The sequence below is a fragment of the Helicoverpa zea genome, chromosome 4 (assembly GCF_022581195.2).
Source record: "Helicoverpa zea isolate HzStark_Cry1AcR chromosome 4, ilHelZeax1.1, whole genome shotgun sequence".
NCBI lineage: Eukaryota > Metazoa > Arthropoda > Insecta > Lepidoptera > Noctuidae > Helicoverpa > Helicoverpa zea.
Window position 1 is genome coordinate 20,890 of NC_061455.1, and position 18,481 is coordinate 39,370.

Sequence of the window (18,481 nt, forward strand, 5' to 3'; positions counted from 1 at the left end):
ATCAGCCTTTGCCGCCATTCCGCCACTAGGACTTGACGGAGCTCCTCTCAGCGCAGCTCGATCTCCCGCTGCACCGGCATCGAGCCCCGTACCCGCTCTTCCTCGCGCCATCGGTATAATGACGCGAGTACTTTCGCCTCTAGGTCCCAGGGCGGGGATCCGGCCAGGACACAAGTCGCCTCGTAGGAAATCGTGCGGTACCCTCGGATGACTCTGACGGCCATCGCCCTCTGCGGTTTGCGCAGGATGGCGAGCGTGCCGGCCGTCATGTCCATCGCCCACACGGGGGCCCCATATAGGGCCATGGACCGCACGATTCCCACGTACAACCGCCTACAGGCGGCGCTCGGTCCCCCCAAGTTGGGAAGCAACGATGATAGCGCGCCCGCAGCGCCCATCAGCTTGGGCGTCAGCCGCCGGAAGTGAGGCCCGAATTCCCATCGGCTGTCGAGCACCAAGCCCAGGTACTTCATGGTGGGGCCGACAGCGATCCGGGCCCCGCTGACCACGATGTGTGATCCCGGCGGCGGCGCACGTCGGGGACCATGGAACACGATGGCCTCCGACTTGTTTAGGGCCACCTCCAGGCCCAGGCGCCGGATGCGGTTCACCACCTGTGATACCGCAGCTGTGGCTATCAACGTCGCTTCCCTGTGCGAGCTCCTCCGGGCAGTGACAAGCGTGTCGTCCGCATAACACGTCATGTCGGCGCCCGGTGTGAGCTCACCCCTTAGCACCCAGTCGTAGCCGATGTTCCACAGGAGGGGTCCCAAGACCGATCCCTGCGGAACACCGCACGACATAAGGTGCCGACCGGCACCGTCACGTCCCCGAAAACTGACGCATCTGCCCTCCAGGTAAGCCCCTACTATACGGCGGAGATAGGGAGGAACTCGATGGTATTTGAGAGCCTCCCGAATGCAACTCCAGGGAAGGGTGTTAAATGCGTTGGAGATGTCTAAGGACACCGCCAGCACCACCCCACCCCGGGACACAGTCTCCTCCGCCAGGGCCCTCACGCGTATGATGGCGTCTATGGTGGAGCGCCCCCGACGAAAACCGAATTGGTTGTCGTCCAGATCCGGCCCCTCTCTGCACAAGTGGCTGACGAGGCGATCTGCTATGATGCGCTCAAAGAGTTTTCCCGCCTCGTCGAGCAGCACTATGGGCCGATACGCGGACGGCGAGTCCGCGGGGCGCCCCTCCTTCCTGAGCAGCACCAGCCTCCCCTCCTTCCACACATTGGGAAACTGACCCTGCTCGAGACAAGCCGTGAAGAGCCCCCTCAGCTGGGGCTCCAGCTCCTTCAGGGCCAGGACGAGAGCTCGACCAGGAACTCCATCGGGTCCCGGCGCTGTGTTCTTAGCCCGAAGTCGCGACACGGCCGCTCTCATCTCTGCTTGCGTCACCTCGGGGACATCGGTGTTCTCCTCTTCTGAAGAACCTGTGGCTGGGGGCGACGCCATCGCCGGGGGAACGTGTTCCGCTCTCTCAGGGAAGAGGGCCGATACCACCGCCTCTAGCAACTGGGGTTGCATACTTTGTACCAGTGGAGGCGCCCAGGGCCGTAGCTTGCCGCGTACCCATCGGTAGGGGCGCCCCCACGGGTCCCGGTCTAGAGACCCCAGCAGCTCCTCCCTGGCACGCGACTTAGAGTCGCCGATGGCCAGCCACAGAGTCTCCTTGGACGCGCGGTACACCTCATACAGCGCGTCTTCTTCGACGGGATTCCTTCGACGTCGTCTCCGGTATCGTGTGTACTCGCGGCGAGCCGCAACGCACTCGACACGAAGCCGTGCGATTTCATCAGTCCACCAGTACACCTGGCGCCTTGCGGACTGTTGGCGGGCACGGGGCATGGAAGCGTCGCAGATCTGCGTCATCGCCCCGCGAAACCGCAGCGCCACCGCGTCGACGTCGATGGGGCCGTCCGTCGTCGACTCCCAAATCCAGGACTGGACTAAGGGAGCTTCCTCGAGTAGTTCCTTGTCAATGCGCTTAAGCGCCCAGCGCGGGCCGTCGCTAATCGGGGTTGTTGGATGGCGGCCGTTTACGGTCTGGGCAGAGACGTCGAACCGGATATACCGATGGTCCGACAGCGTCTCCACCTCCACGGCGACATGCCAGTCGCGGACTCGGCTGGCGACAGAGGGGCTCGCAAACGAGACATCCACTATCGACCCGCCCCGCTGCCGCACGCACGTGTATTCTGAACCCCGATTCAGGACGACCAGACCAGTCGTCACCGCCCACTCTTCTAGAACCTCGCCCCGAGAGTCAGTGACCGGAGATCTCCACGCCGATGACTTGGCGTTGAAATCCCCGAGCACCAGTGCGGGACGCGGGTGATAGCGGCCTACGACGGCGCCCAACTCGACAAGGAAACCCTCAAAGTCGGCGAGACTCTTGTTGGGGGAGAAATACACCCCCACAATGACGATGCCACCCGAGACCGCAGCAACCCAGCCGCGGCCCCGAGACGGGTCGCTCAGAGTCTCACCAATAATGGCCACCAAACCGTCAGCGCATCCCAGCCAGTTATCTCGAGCGGGGATGAAGTATGGCTCGGCGACCACAGCCACGTGAATCGACCACTCTGCCATGCTCTGGAGGAGAAGATCCTGAGCTCTGGCACAGTGGTTAATGTTGCCCTGGAGGAAATGGAATTGAGCCATTATTGACTTTCCATTCCCTCGGCAACGGTCCTGGGCCGGGAGTCGGCCGCGGAGCAACTAGCCTGTGGGGGCGGCGAGGTTTCCCCGGCAGGTTTAGAGCTCTTCTTTTTCTTCTTGGCCTTGCTGGCAGGTGCGCCGCAGGCTCCTCCGCCCAATTTGTGTCCCGCTGGCTTCCCTGCAGCCGAACACACGCTGCAGTTGAGCGGCGCGGAACACTGGGCCGCCTTGTGGGCGGGCTGACCGCAGCGATAGCAAAGGTCACTACGGTCAACTTCAGCAGTGCACTTTGCTCGGACGTGCCCCTTCTCCAGGCACCGGAAGCACCGCAAAGCCCGGGGCTGCAGGAGCTTAACTCTCGCTGATACCCAGCCCACCAGCAATCTGCCGTTATCGGCTATCTTCTTTGCCGACGCAACAGGACACCGAACCCATACTACGCCGAGTCCGGTGGCGTCGGCGCGTATATCGCCGGCACGTACCTTTTCTGGCAGACTGAGTGTCTCTGCGCTTCGGGCAACGGCCGCCACCACCTCTTCAGAGGTCACGGAGTCGTCCAGACCAGCAATTCGCACCTCTGCGGTTTTGACTGGCCTGGAGACCCGAACGTCCTCAGGGTTGAGGACCTCCCTCATCTTGGCGGCAAGAGCGTCCGCCTTTTCGGCACTGTCGCTTCCAGCACCAGCCACCTCAAATAGCCGTGCACCCGTGGCAGCTTGCCTGAGGGTAACGGACTGCAGGCCAAGATCTGATAATTTGATCTTGGCCTTCGCCTCGGCAATAACCGACTGGTACGTCACGCCCCGTTCCACAGCTCCGGGCTGTAACGTGAGCGTCACAGCTTCGGATCGCGGAGCACGTACAGCCGGCACTTTGCGACCATCTTTGGTAGACCGTCGTGCAGATTGGGCCCCCTTTGCAGTTACGCTGGTGGCGCGCGCTACTGCTGACGCCTTCTTAGCGGCTTTGCGAGCCTTTTTACGGCCAACCACCTTCGCCCAAGTCTCACCCTTAGACCCAGAGGTTCCTGACTCGTCATTCGGGGGGGCTCCCTCCGCGGGCTTTCCAGTGTCCTCCACGGGCTTCCCCACAGGTCTCGGCGGCCCTTCAGCCCTTCGAGAGTCGGCTGCTAGGGGTGGACGGAGGATTTCCGCAGGAAGACGCTGGGAAATTGCCTCCAGTCGAGCATTGACCATGCTCCCGCACTGGAGCATGCAGAGTCGGACAATACGTTCGACTTCCTCAACCCTTTGAGGGCTTGCCGGTTGCGCTGGGGGAGACGGTGCTACTGCGTCTGTGCTTTCGACGGACTTGTGTCGCTGGTGCTGCTCGCTCAGCAAGGCGACTTGCTGCCGCAGGTCTTCCAGGTCTCTTCGGAGACGGCTGTTCTCCTCCTGCAATTTCGTGACTTCGTCAGAGGCCGTCCTATTGAGAAGGAGGCCAATAGCCTCCTTGATGTCACCTGCGGCCTCTTTCAAGCCACGGGTGAAAGTACCTTTCCGGCTGCCAGATTTGGTAGCAACCTTCAGTACTAAGTCCACCCCGTCCAAGGCCAGTTGGCTCAGAACTAACGCCGATGGCTCACCCCCTTCTGCTGCCAGAGCAGCACGTCGCTCACGTGCGCGACTAGACATTAGCGACACTTCGTCGGCTGCGACGACCTTCCGCTGCTCCCTTTTGGCGGCGTTAAGTTCCGCTTTGGTGCTCCCTAGTGAGGTGCAACTCTCGACACCGGGGTCCTCACTAGAGACCCCCATTTCGTAGTCTGTCCCGCTGGCCACTGAGTTCTTGGAGCGCAGGAACCTTCCATGCGCATCCCTCTGCGGCTGCGAACCAGTTGCCTTTCTCGAGGCCGCCGTTGCCGACGTCCTCTTGGGGGCTGGCAGGCCTTCCTCATCGGAGGACAAGCCTGCTGACCCAGCCTCCAGAGCAGGGTCGCGTGGGCGTTTCTCACGCGTCCTCCCGCCTCCACTTTTCTTTTTACCGCTGCCAGTAACATTATCGGCAACAGGGGCCTGGTCGCCTACCCCTGCGCGTCCATCGGTAACCAATTTAACACTCGCAGGCCCGGATACCTGCGAGCGCCGGGCGTCAGCCGGGTCGCATGACAAAACACATTCAATATCGGACATTTTCATATTACGATTTGGGTGGTTACGCACATCACTTCCCCAAGGTGATGCGGCCGTTCTTTTCGGGAGGGTATTTGGTCCTCCCGAGGCCAACGTGTGCCCCTGGTGCAAGATATACCGCCCGCTGTTCGGTGAAACTAAAAGCTACTTAAACCAATTTTTTTTTTTTTTTTTTTTTTTTTTTTTTTTTTTTTTTTTCTAAATCTACCTTATGTCTACCTTATACCTAACTTAACCTAAGCACCCCCTCGGGCACGACTGCCCCCATAGACAGCAAGTTGAGGAGCAACTTGCTGTCTTACCACCTCGGACTACGTGGCGTAGCAACACGCCACGGCGTCCCCTAGACCGCGGATTGTAAGACGCTCCGCGGCCTACACCTCCTCGCTCCCTATGTGCACTCTGCGGCTGCAGAGCGTCTATAGGGAGCCCTCGGGAGCGACTCCTCCGCTCCTGCCGAAATTAGCCACGGACAACAATCTCCTCTATCCCACCCCCCGCGAAGAGATTATTGTCCGTGCCCAGGGTGCACCGGCCCGGTGACTGCTCTTCCCCTAGGACGTATCCACAGGGACCAGCAGTTGCCGAGCACACGGGGAGGTTTTCTGGCAGGCACTCCAACCTAACCTAACCTAGCTTTCGCTTAGGTTAAGTTTCGTTTCGTTGGGTTGCTGAAAGTTAGGTTTCGTTTCGTTGGGTTGCTCAAAGCTAGGTTTCTCTAGGTTAGGTTACTTAAAGTTAGGTTTCGCTACGTAGTGTTACTGAATGTTAGGTTTCTCTAGGGTGGGTTACTTAAAGTTAGGTTTTGTTACGTTGGGTTGCTGAAAGTTAGGTTTCGCTTCGTTGGGTTGCTGAAAGCTAGGTTTCGTTTCGTTGGGTTGCTCAAAGCTAGGTTTCTCTAGGTTAGGTTACTTAAAGTTAGGTTTCGCTACGTAGTGTTACTGAATGTTAGGTTTCTCTAGGGTGGGTTACTTAAAGTTAGGTTTTGTTACGTTGGGTTGCTGAAAGTTAGGTTTCGCTTCGTTGGGTTGCTGAAAGCTAGGTTTCGCTCCGTTGGGTTGCTGAAGGTTAGGTTTCGCTTCTTTATCTTGCTCAAATTTAGGTTTTATTCTGTTGGGTTATACAAAGTTTGGTTTGACTACCTTTTAGATTAGATAGAAGATTTTGGAAGAAGTTACTTTTAGTAACTCAACCTAGAGAAACCTAGTTTTCGCTTAGGTTAAGTTTCGCTTCGTTGGGTTGCTCATACTTAGGTTTCGCTTCGTTGGGTTGCTGAAAGTTAGGTTTCATTTCGTTGGGTTTCTGGAAGAAAGGATTCGATAGGTTGGGTTGCTCAAAGGTAGTTTTCTTTACTTTAGGTTGCTTAAAGTAGTGTTCGAATTTTGTACGTTGCACAAAATTAGATTGCTTTAAATCCATAACTTTACATTATGTTTCGTTCCAGGACGTTAGGTCTTACGTCTTTGTTTGTACGTTGAGGTTCCTGTATGAGAAGTTCAGGTTTTAGATGTCATTAGTTTGTTTGTAAGAAGGTAATACCACTGTGCATAAAAGCATATTGCTTTTATGTATTTAACATTATGTTTAACTTCATATTCCTTTTGAAAGCTTATGTGTCATAAAATTGAGTTATTTTCACCCTGATAGTTAATTTGTGATAGATATATGTGACAAAACATGTGCTTTATAATCGGCCCTATGGATTGCGACTTTTGTGCACCAATTTTTACAAACTAAACGTTATTCTGTGTGTATTTTTGGGTACACTTTTAGGTAAAATCAGTTTTTCAACTAAAACTTTAAAATTTTGCTATTCTTTCCTATAATACATATACCACTGCATAGCTCTCACCGAGACGCTTCTTTTGACACCATTCACGTTGCGATATCTTTTACGAAACGTCAAAAAATGCCCCGCCCACCCACCCGGTGTGTACAGGACAGGTAAACTTTGCCTCAAGGTCATATTGTGTTTACCGCGTTTTGAATGAAATTTGTCTCGAAATGGCTTGTAGTTGCCTGCACAAACATCTTTTGTTCTAACAAAACCCTCATCAAAAAGACCAGGGAGTGTCACTGCGAGTGTTTTGATATTAACTTTTCGATATTATGTCGACCCTACATAATATCCATGGGCGTAGCCAGCTTTGGGCTCAGGGTGGGGCAGCAGTCAACCTATCCCCCGGGGGAGGGCGGGGGCCCTCCGATTTTTTGTATCTTAAGCCGTTAATCTCAAACTTGTTAATCTCTTAATTTGAGAGGTTAATATTTTCAGGTACAGAAAATAAACAATCACACACACAGGACAGATTTTAGGTATATATTAAATAGGTATAAATTAAAGTTTTATCTAAGTATACCTATGTATGAGTAATATTACTTCAAGAGAAGACGGCGTGGGTTCTGGCAGAACCTGTCAAGCACTTCTTCTAAAAAAATATTTTTCGATTCTGAGACCCTTGTTCTGTGCACACTTAGCATACCTACACAGGCCGCTTAAACGATTTTCGCTCATGGTTGAGCGAAGCCACGTTTTGACCCGCTGTAATGTGCTAAACCAGTGGTTCTTAACCTTTTAGTCATGTTAGATTTACCAAAAGTTTGTCTTGCCGGGGACCACCTCATCGGTTTACCTAAATTGAGAGTACTTTGATAAAGAATACAAGCATACTTTATAATTAGCACTCATTTTTTTTATTATTTAGCAAAAAACTGCTACAGATTTTAATTTAATGAGATTTTTGTGACAGCATTCTCTTTACTAATTTCTGAATTTTTGTTACAGTACTACTCAAAGCTAAACGCATGTCAGCAGTTGTTTAGATAAGCAAATGCAAAGAAAGAAAAAAAAAAAAAAAATTTGCCTATGTAGCTTCCAAACACGCGAGCGAAGCGAGCGCGAAATTTTTATCGGACTTAAACCAAATATTACGTAAAATTTAGCCCAAACGTACTTAACTTTTTGTTTGTTGACGAATGCAAAAATAAGGGCATACAGTTTCTGAATACGCGAGCGAAGCGAGCGCGATATTTTAATTATTTTTTAAGACCCAAAACCAAAAACTACGTAAAGTGTCGTCCAAATATACATTTTCATGAATGGGGGGACTAGGTACGACACGCGATATACGTCCATACGAAAACCCCCTTGCTTCCATAGATAAGTCGATAAAAATAAAGTTAGATAACGTATAGCAACGTCGCGCAGCTAAGCTTCGCGGACCACTTGGAATGCCTCTAGGGACCACCAGTGGTCCGCGGACCAACTGTTAAGAACCACTGTGCTAAACGATCGTTCTATTGTACAGGTCGTACATGGCTGGACAAGCAAAATAGCGAGCGCGGTTTTTACACTTGGATAAAACATTTCCGAAATTTTGATCACATCTACCAGTTCCATCTCCTTCAATGCATTATTTTTTGGATTAGATGGACGGCTCGGCTCGCTACTCCACATAGCACCTATTATTTTAGGGAATACGGCTCGCTTTCAAATGACGCGCGCACCGCGCACGTTCGGGAACTCGAGCGTGCATTTTGTTTTGATCGCGCTCTTTTCGAAGTCGTCAATTTTTTTTGTGCAATAACTTACGGATAGTATGATTGTTGATGTTGTTAGTTAGAGTTAGTAAAAAAAACATTGTTTAATCAGACACCTTATAGGTCAGAGCCAGGGCCCAGGGTGGGGCAAGTGCCCCAGCTTGCCCCAGTGTGGCTACGCCCATGATAATATCGTATGTTCAACAGTAGACTTTTATAAAGAATAATGTTTATTTTATACTAGCTTCTGCCCGCGACTTCGTACGCGGATCCTGTCACTTATGCCAGCGACTACGGGGTCAGCAAAATCAAAGATCTGAATAGTCTGATATTGAATTTTAAGGGCCCGTTGACTTGAAAACAACGGAATACGCATAAACATTAGAAACGTTCCATATATTTAATTTTTGTACTTTAACGGCAAAAGCACAGCAGACTAAACAAAACGCTGAGAACTGAACTGCAATAGATGTGACCATAGGGATAAAAGTAGTGATTATAATTAGTCCGCATTTAAGTTGTGTATGGCAAAAATATTACACGTATTATTACGTAAAAAAACATTAAATAGATGACAAAGTCGTGGTGACTTACTGGAAGTCGTGGTGGTTTAGTGGGTAGAGAACCAATCTCTCAAGTATGAGCGTGCATCTTTGATTCCAGGTCTGGCAAGTGCCTGCCAATGTAACTTTTCTAAGTTCGTATGTACTTTCTATGTATATTTTGGATACCAATGACCGTTATTTGGAGGGGATGTAAAAACTGTAGGTTCCGGCTGTCATTGAACATTCTTGGCAGTTGTTATGGGTAGTCAGAAGCCAGTAAGTTTTACCAAGGGGTGTTGGGTTGAGCGGGTAACCGGGTTGTGGAGGTCAGATAGGCAGTCGCTCCTTGTAAAACACTGGTACTCAGTTGCATCGTGACTGAAAGTCGACCCTAACATAATTGGGACAAAGGCTCTTGAGATAATAATGACAATAATAATGACATATAGGCGCCGCAGGACATCTGAGGCTGATGACGGGGAGTAGCGACCCCGCGGAGCTATATATACTGTTCTCCAGGGAGAGTACACTGTCCCCCATCTCCGGCCGGTCGGAGTGAACCATGACGGGGGTAGGTCTCACGCCTCTGGCTTGGCTTGGCCGTCCAGAGTGGAGTCGCTAGAGCAGCATTAGTAGCCCTGCTCGGAGGGTAGGTGCCTCATGGTAAGCACAGGGAGCGCGTAATCTGCGTTTAAAGTCCGCCGAGGTATCCTCACCCTTCAGCCGCTCATGTCCCTGTTGCCCTCTTGTTGCTATTCAGTGACTGGTTCCCGGGGGCCCAGTAAGTGAGGTGGCGAGTCTCCACCTGCCATTTTTACATGTACCTAATACATTGTCATCCACTAACATCCCATCACAATAGCCCAAGTAGTTTTCCTCCATAGTTAGCAATAGTTTAGCACAGAACCGGGGATTGTCTTTTTTTTTAACGACGTCCACCGGGGATTGTCATTGTTCATTTTTATAGTGTATAAAGGGATAATCGTCGGTTTTGTGTCACCATTTCATTAAAGTTATCTCAAAAGGGCGTGAAAATTCGGAACTATGTAGTCCCGAGGTCTGGAAGAGACATACAAAATAATAATGAGATATAACGCAACAAAGTCGGAGAGTGGGGGCTCGTGACGCCACGTCTAGGTATGTAAAATTTGTACTAAGCAGTGACTTAAAACGAAATTCAAGCGTTGCTGTATCTTCGTTATTATTTGTTTGTGAGAGAGAGAAAAGAAAAATACGTGTCCATTATTTTAAGGTTATCTAAAAGACAGACTAATTACTTTTTTTGATTCACCATACCTATTTCATAACATTCATTTCTATACATTTCAAGTGTAGTATTGCTCTTGAAGTTCCACATCAGGTGTTCCAGATCTTCGATGTTTATAAGACAATAGAAAGTGCTTATCAGATTGAACCACTTTTGCTAAAACGTCATATCTTCATAATGCTATAGTCTAGCTGGGCTCCTGGAGTTCCACATCAGGTGTTTTACATCTTCGATTTGTATAAGTTAATAGAAAGTGCTTATCAAATTGAACAACTTTTGCTAAAACGTCATACCTGTATATGGTACAGAGAAGCTGGGCTCTTTGGGTTCCACATCGGGTGTTCCAGATCTTAAAATTTATTATCTCAGCTGAAAATGCTCATCACATGAAACAATTTTTGCCATGGCACCATTTTTGTATCTCTTATAGTTTTGTTGGTCTGTTGGAGTTCTGCATCAGGTCTTCAAGTTTCGAAGATAAATTATAGCCTATATGTTGACCAGGCTTAATACTGATACAACAAAGAAAAAATCATTGAAATCCGTTCAGTAGTTCGGAAGATTAGCGTGTACAAACAAACAGACATACAGACATACAGACAAACAGACAGAATTTTTTTTTTGGATTTGTGCTCCATTACTGTTTCTAAACCCCACCCAATTATTATTTTTTAATATATTCAATGTACAGACACAGTTTTTTTACAGATTTATTATATGTATATAGACTAGTGTAAGACTAAGTGGATACTTTTCCCTACTAAAAATATAGCAAATAAACCATTTGATCGTTTTCCACAAAAAACATTCAGGTATTTCCTAATTTACAATTAAATGAAACTTCCGTAGTGTTGTATGTTTGTTACTGAATGAAACAATATATCTACTGAAAGTTTATGTAATTTATAGGTATAATTTAGACATCAGAATTGCACAGGTATACGTAGACTGCTTTTATCAAGATATGAGATTTATTACAGGTGTGTACTCCCTTATGTAGGTACACCGCTTATATACTTCCTCATGTACTCACCTCATGGACTTCCTTATATACTTCCTTGAGTACTCCCCTTATGAACTGCCTTATGTACTTGTAACGGAACGTAACATGATTGTGACACTTTTCAATGCGTTGGTGTTTGTTTGTGCGCGGGTTAGGAACGCGTCGAATGATTCGATCGATGCAGCGCGGCGCGAGCTCAGCGCCGCAATGTCATTCTGATATGTTTGTGGGTAAATGGTGCAGAAATAAGAAGACGTGAGGTTTCGATGGATACTAGTTTAATACTGCCGTGCGCAGTGACACCTTCACACAATGCGGTGCTACACATGAGTGAGCGAGATGCACATACACATCACATTCGCAATTCGCTTCTAGACTTGGGGATTTAGTAATTTTGAGTCTTGGTAATTTATCAGGTTTGGTAATTTTGTCTCGATCGAGCTTACAGTTGCTTGTACAGACAGTTTTTGTTCTGTCAAAACACTCACACTCGTGCCAGGGAGTGTCACCGCAGAGTCAGAGTTGTCCACTGTGGCATCTGCAGCGAGGACTCCTCGCTGCACACGTTGGTGGAGTGCCCAGCATGGGCAACGCAGCGCCGTGACCTGGCAGCAGCAGTAGATGCTGCGGGTAGTCTTTCGCTGCCGGCTGTCGTGTCCTGCATGGTCGGCAGCGAAGAAGGGTGGAACGCCGTCGCCTCCTTTTGCGAGGATGTGATGGTCGCAAAGGAGACGGCGGAAAGGGAGAGGGAAACTAGTACCACTCTCCCCGCCCGCAGTAGACGTAGTGGGCGTCGCAGGGTGGCCGATCTGCGGCCACCATAGGGCGCGGCCTGCGGGCGACAGACTAGGGGCGTCTGTCGTCCGAACAGAAACAGGCCTCGAGACGGTGGCGTAGTGTTGCGCGCGCCTCTCCTAGTTGAGTTCACTGTGGCCGCTGGCTGATGGCCACTTACGGTGACGGGGCCCGCCTTCAAACATCTGGCGGGCCAATACCTGTCGGGGGTGCGGAAGAATGCTTAGGCGATACCCGTGCCCTCGACACAAGGTAATTGGTGGCAACACTGGGTGGGTTTTTAGCCGGTAAGAGTCCGGCACACCCCCCTCCACCGACCCCAGGTGGAGGGTAGTCCATGAGGATTTTCCCCCTGTTAAAAAAAAAAAAAAAAAAAAAAAGAGTCAGAGTTGTGAAATCTGAACGAGATGATACGTATCTGCAAATGGATCTTAATGCTCATTCAATGCTGTGATAATAATGAAATGTGTTTTAAATCAGGTAAATGTTACCATTTAAAGTACACGAGAACAAATCGCATACCTATATAATAAAGTAACGATTTTGACGTTTTTTAATGCGTTGGTCTTTGTTTGTGCGCGGGTTAGGAACGCGCGGAATGAACCGAACGAATGAATTCGATCGACGCAGCGGCGATCGGATCGAATTCATTCAATCAATCGATCCAGCGCCGGAGTGAGATTCGTCCTGTCAAGCGCCCTAGCAGACACGGCCGTTTAATTTTGAAAATATAAAGTTCTAAAGTGGTGTAGTAGTCGTGTTCGGTTTCTACGAGCCGAGGTCTCGCCGACGCGATAGCTTCGTGGGACTACAGGGGAGTACCTTTCTCTGCAGAAGTGACTTCAGACTTTAAATCTACAAATCTCTGTGTGGCTCCGGCTGTGGTTTTTTTATTTAGAATATACATTTTTAAAAGGTTTTTCATCACCAACGTAGGTGGGAATCAAACAGGTGGAGGTTGAACATTTTAAGGTATCGTATCAATTTATTTAGGAGTATAATACGAGATGTAGATTGTATAAGATCTCTTGGAGCCCTGTTTAATTTTTTCCACGATGTACGTGGGCGGTCCCATAATGAATTGGCCTAACTATGAACTAATGGAGGAAATGAGACGAAACCGATTTTATTTTTCAATATAATCAAAATGAATACCAATACACTTCTAACATCTGCGAACTAACATTTTTTCACCTTTATAAAAGTAATCACAATTTTACCCCAAAAAAGGCAGCCTGTTGCCTTTCTAGGGGACTTTTCATTCTTATAACGCCATTCTATTGACTCGCGCTTGCTTTGTGGAGCATAATACAAAATCATAGTTTCATCACCAGTCACTAGCCGCTCGATCACAACTTTGAATTTTCCTCCACAAAGATCCAAAAACTCTGAAACGCAACGCCCGTCTCTGTACCGCTGAAAGAAGTTTCGTTACCCATCTTGCACTCACTTTTTTCATGTGAAGATGTTTATGGAGCGCATGATGAAAAATACTTTTAGTGAGCCCAAGACTAGCTGCAATTTCTTTAATCTTCAAACGGCGGTCACTCCGAACCTCCTCTTCAATAGAAGCAATTGTTTCGGAAGTGAGCACTTCCACAGACCAACCGTCATACCCAATGTCTTCGACGGTTTCTCTCCCGAGGCGAAACTTTTTAACCAAAGGACGATGGGCGTTTTGGTACCCTGTCCAACAGTGTTGATTCTAGTACCATTGCGTAGGTCTTGGCAAGGCAAAAAATGTTTACTATGACGACTAGTCCCAAATCCTTGTCGATTTCGCGTGACATCGACTAATAGAATGTGTAATGTTCATAAATCATCAACGTAGATGTAGTTCTTAAATCGAACTGTATTTAATAAAAACTGGTAAAGTAACAAAAAACAGGAATTAGGCCTTCTTAAAATGTTTGCCTGCCGACTGCTTTAAAAAAAGACTGTGCAGACCTTTGCAGTTCACGCAGAACTAGGTTATGTATTTGATGAAAGTCTTTCAGTATTTACAATCAATTAAGGTTGAAAAGTTAGGAGACGATGTTAACATAGTACATATTACGACTTAATCTTGCTCCTCAAGAGGTGCTGAGATAATGATGAATTTCTTCTTAAAAAAAGATGAATAGAAATGTTTTGAACTTTTGTCAAATCAGATGACGATTGTGTTTCCGTAGTATGACTCCATAGAATATTGCAAACTTTAGATTATAATAGAGTGTATCTCAAACAATGTAAGATGTCTATTAACTGAGTTTAAAATTATAACACTGACGACATATGCCTCTTAATGAATTTGCATATATGGATGACATACTTGTTTCTATGTCGATTCAATTTTTATCGTTACTCGGATCGGACAGCTAATTGAGGCAGGCCCCATAGTTTTCATTATTCTTCACGCAAATACCTTTCTAATGATATATCATACGTTACTGTTGGAGCGGGTACCAAATCTCATACAAAGTGCCCATTGTCCTTTTTCACTGTGTTATAGGAGGGGACAGACTCCTTATACACGCCATCCATTCATTCTTTTATTCGCGCAGGGGATAAACCTGCTTTAAACAGAAACTTTATGAGACTTCGATACTCAGTTTTCGACATTTGGAAAAAATACGCGACTCTCGTCATTCAAATGTCTGCTAAACTAAAACTAAGCATTTCATGTCGATGCGTGTTGTTTATATTAAGCACACGATAAACGTACTTTTTAATGCCACATAACATGTAGCGATATGTCAACTAGAACTATATCAGGCCAGTTCATTATGGGACCGCCTAGGTACTTGTTAAAATCAAAAGTCTCATCTAAATAAAACCAAAAGCCTTAACTAAATAAAATCCCTAGAAATAATTATTTCCCCTGTAGTTAGAAATAAAACTAGCCATTTTTAGAGTGGATCCCACCCGGTCGAGTGAGAACGATGACGTATGAAAGAAGAAACAGGATGATGCTATGCTATGAAATTATTCATAGGTTCTTACATGATAGATATGCATTCGGCTGCGGCTGACCAACTGTCACAAATGAACTTTCCTACTTATGAATAATTTATTATAAGATAGGTAACATAAATAATAAAATGTATAGAACATAAAGTAATTAGTATGTAGGCATAAGGTGACTAGTGCGTGGCAGGCGAGGGGCGGGCGCATCACGTGAGCACGAGCACGAGCAGCACGACGGCGAAGCCCGCCGCCACGCACACCAGCAGGCTCAGCTTCTTCTGCAACAACGACATAGTGTTACCAACTGTAACCTAGGCACTACGGTACCGTCTCCACTAAAGCTTTTGAAACATCCACATTCGCATTTCGCAATGCGCGGAGGCCTTTTATTTAATGAAATCACACAAGGGAAGATTTTCCCTGTATATTCCTACAGGAAGTTGCCAATGATTATTTGGGAAGGAATATACATAGGATGTGAAACACTAGGAGCGCAATAAGTGAATATGGACTAACTAAGTGATAGTCTGGATGTACCTTGCGCGCGCGCGTGCGGCTGACGGTGCCCTTGAGCAGCTGCGTGCCGCCGCTGCCGACGTGCTCGGAGGCCTGCAGCGCGTAGTACTCCACGCTGTCCACCTGGTCTTGCTGCAACACAACGCGACCTTACACCGAATTGTTCTAAAGAATATGGCTTAAAATTGCTTGTTTGCTCCGTAGACTATGGATGCAGTAAGGTAAACGTCAAAGAAGTAGTCAGGCAGTGTGCGGACACTTGGTCACTTTGAACACGTAGGTAATTTATACAGTTAAGTTACTATGGTACTATAATATGATACTAGGTAAGTTTGTATATAAATTACAATGGTATTTTGGAAGTGCGGCTATACCTAGTTTTAACCGACTACGGTTAATTTTCACCGACAACAAGCATTGAAAATTGTATGCCTGGGAGTATGGTTGCCATCTCGAATATCGCCAAATCCGGACAAAGATTAGAAAACACCCGGGTGTGATCAGAGTGGAATAAATAGAAATAGCATCTGCAGCAAGTTGTAGCCTCTGTAGTGCACCTGCTCGGCGACGAGGTGCGCGAGCTGCGCGAAGAGGTCACGCACGTCGGCGAGCGCGGCCTCGAGGCGCGCCAGCTCCTCGTGGCGCGCCTCCACGTCGCGCAGCGCGCGCCGCGCCTCCGCCGTCTCCGCGCGCACGTTGTGCACGAACAGCGCCAAGTCGCGCGACTCCAGCAGCGCCTCGCACTCCTCTTCCGACACGGCCAGCGACGCTGCAACACCACCCCACTCGTCACTCGCTAGCTTACTGATCATGTCATCCCATGTCGTCCCACTGCTCGGCACAGGCCTGCTCTTACACGGAGAAGGATTGAGCATTAATAATTTTCCATAGTATAAAATAAATATGTGTGGTGAATGTGTGGTATAATATTTGAGTTCTTAAGTATGGTTCAGATCAGTGTGAAATGTAGCATGAAATGGGTATAAGCACTTAAATGATTCTATGTGGTCAATTCACACAGAAGTACCAATAATATTTCGGTAAGTACCTAGGTACTTAATTTAAAGTTTGTGGACAAAACGTGTGCAGCAATATGTGTAGCGGCGTGGAGTCATCCGTTTGCGCTCAATTAGTTAATGCGTGCGCGCCGCCTCACTCGGCCACTGCCATTATTGTGATGCGGAAATATGTCATCAAGAAGCATAACCATCACTCGAAAACACTATACAAATCTGAATCTATGCTAATGTCACGTCGCCGCGAGTACAGCCGCGGTCCGAAACAACTAATCAATAAAAGTGGTAATTAAGGAAATAAAGATCTATTAATTAAGATAGGTAAATCTGAGGCAGGCATGTGTGCTTCTACAAACCTCTAGGTATCCATGATGATTTTGATTGTCAAATGAATGCGACAGAAAAGGGGTCGAAATGGGAATGAAATGTTTCTGGTGGCGCAAGTGACGGATGGGCATGGTTCGGATAGTAGCGTGGTGGCACTGACTGAGGTCGAGCTGATGCAGCAGCAGCTGGCGCTGCTGGTCGCGCACGGCGGCGAGCGCGGCGTGGTGGCGCGCGAGTGCGGCGGCGTACAGGCGGCGCGTGCACGCGTACTGCAGCCGCGCGATGCGCGCCGCCACGTCGTTGCGCGCGCTCAGCCGCGTCTCGAACTGGCGCAGCGCGCCGCTCAGCTTGAGCCCCGCCGCGGTGGCCGCCGTCACCGCCGCGTCCAGCTGCTCCTGCAAGTCTGCGCGCGCGTGCCTCAGTGCCGAGCCTCGGTGCGCTGCGGCGCTGCCGGCACGTGCTACTCACGCTTGTTGGTGTGGAAGGTGGGGTCGGCGTGCAGGCGCTGCATCAGCTGCGTGTGGCTGTCCAGCTCGTGGATCCAACCGCGCATGCGCTCCACCTGCAACACAACAGCGCACGGGACTTCAGCCATCAGCTGTAGCCGCATCGAGGCGATCGTTGCACGCCATATTTCTAAGTGTACTTAAGAAATAAAATGAGCTAGGTAATAGAGTAGCAATACAAGGCATTGCACAATAACAGTGAGTGTCAGTTTGTGATAGTTTCACGTTGCAGCCGGCGCGAGGTCAAGGATGCACTGCGCGATAATGTCGCAGCTCTGTAGGTAAACAACACCACGCTAGAGTACTTGTTCTCGTGGCGAGCGCCTCAAAGCGATCAATTATTTGCGTCCCAAGGTTGATTTACGTATATTTTAGTGTAGAATTACAGTATGTCCCTAGTGGACTGCAAATTGCAATCAAGCGTAGGAATGTGCTTATGAGTAATGACCGCTAACAAGTAATAATACATTAATATTACGTAAGCAGCTTGGAAACTATTCCGCAAGTGTGTCATGAGTTGACGATCCTACCGGTGATTACTGAATGAGCGTGGCGCTAATGGGCAGGAGTGGCGGGCGAGTGGTGGGCGAGCCTACCTCCAGGAAGATGTCGTGCACGCGCGCGTCGTGCAGCGCGGGCTCGTGCGGCTCCACCGTGGCGCGGTAGACGCCGGCCGCGTCGCCCGCCGCCTGCAACACAAGCACTGCTCACTGCGCCGGCACTGCACTGCGCCGGCCGGGCCCGCGACACTCACGTGCAGCAGCTCGGCCAGGCGGTCCTTGCTCCTCATGGCGCGGCGGTGCTGGACGCTGGCGGCACAGGTGCGCTCGCGGCGGTATCTAATCGCGCACTGATAGCGCGCTGATAGAGGCGCGGCGCCGGGGTCAGTACACGGCGCGCGCGTGCACACTGAGTCGATGACTCGCCGCGCGCCGTGCTCGCTCACCGCTGTTTGCTCAGCACATTAGCACGCACACACGCGCACCGCTCACCGCGCACTGGCTGCGGTTCGTGCATGTATTTGGCAATATTACAGTGGCAGGGTTCATTGATCAAGGGTAAGTTATGTTCGCTTCATTGTTACAAGAAACCATGAATTTCCAAGGACAAACACCCAACGTTTCGACGTTATTCTTGTTTCTGCTAACAACTTTAGGGTTACCTGTCTGTAAAGGTGTTTATCTATTCCCTTATCTTATCTGCACTATCTACCTAC

General features: G+C 48.9%; 1 protein-coding gene across 5 annotated transcripts; it reads right to left on the reverse strand.

The window, feature by feature from the left end:
- Positions 1 to 14,989: 14,989 nt before the first annotated feature.
- LOC124629937 (syntaxin-1A-like) lies at positions 14,990 to 18,148 on the reverse strand. Of its 5 annotated transcripts, none has more exons than XM_047163613.1 (7): positions 18,020 to 18,148; positions 17,862 to 17,954; positions 17,228 to 17,321; positions 16,920 to 17,154; positions 15,974 to 16,262; positions 15,438 to 15,548; positions 14,990 to 15,175 (listed from the first exon to the last, which is right to left on the reverse strand). In XM_047163613.1, exons 1-7 carry the CDS (start codon positions 18,053 to 18,055, stop codon positions 15,107 to 15,109), a joined length of 927 nt encoding a protein of 308 aa, XP_047019569.1. In that variant the 5' UTR covers positions 18,056 to 18,148; the 3' UTR covers positions 14,990 to 15,106. The 5 variants fall into 5 exon arrangements, with proteins under 5 accessions (XP_047019569.1, XP_047019568.1, XP_047019571.1 ...); XM_047163612.1 differs by having other exon boundaries at positions 14,990 to 15,178; XM_047163615.1 differs by having other exon boundaries at positions 15,948 to 16,262.
- Positions 18,149 to 18,481: the final 333 nt, after the last annotated feature.

Excerpts from the sequence above, each read along its gene's own strand:
- LOC124629937 (XM_047163612.1), bottom strand. The coding sequence starts at position 18,055 with ATGAGGAGCAAGGACCGCCTGGCCGAGCTGCTGCAC. Across the intron at positions 16,263-16,919 it reads GCTGCATCAGCTCGACCTCA|GCCTGTGCCGAGCAGTGGGA; the intron begins GTCAGTGCCACC and ends GTGTAAGAGCAG. Across the intron at positions 15,549-15,973 it reads CGCACCTCGTCGCCGAGCAG|CAAGACCAGGTGGACAGCGT; the intron begins GTGCACTACAGA and ends GTTGTGTTGCAG.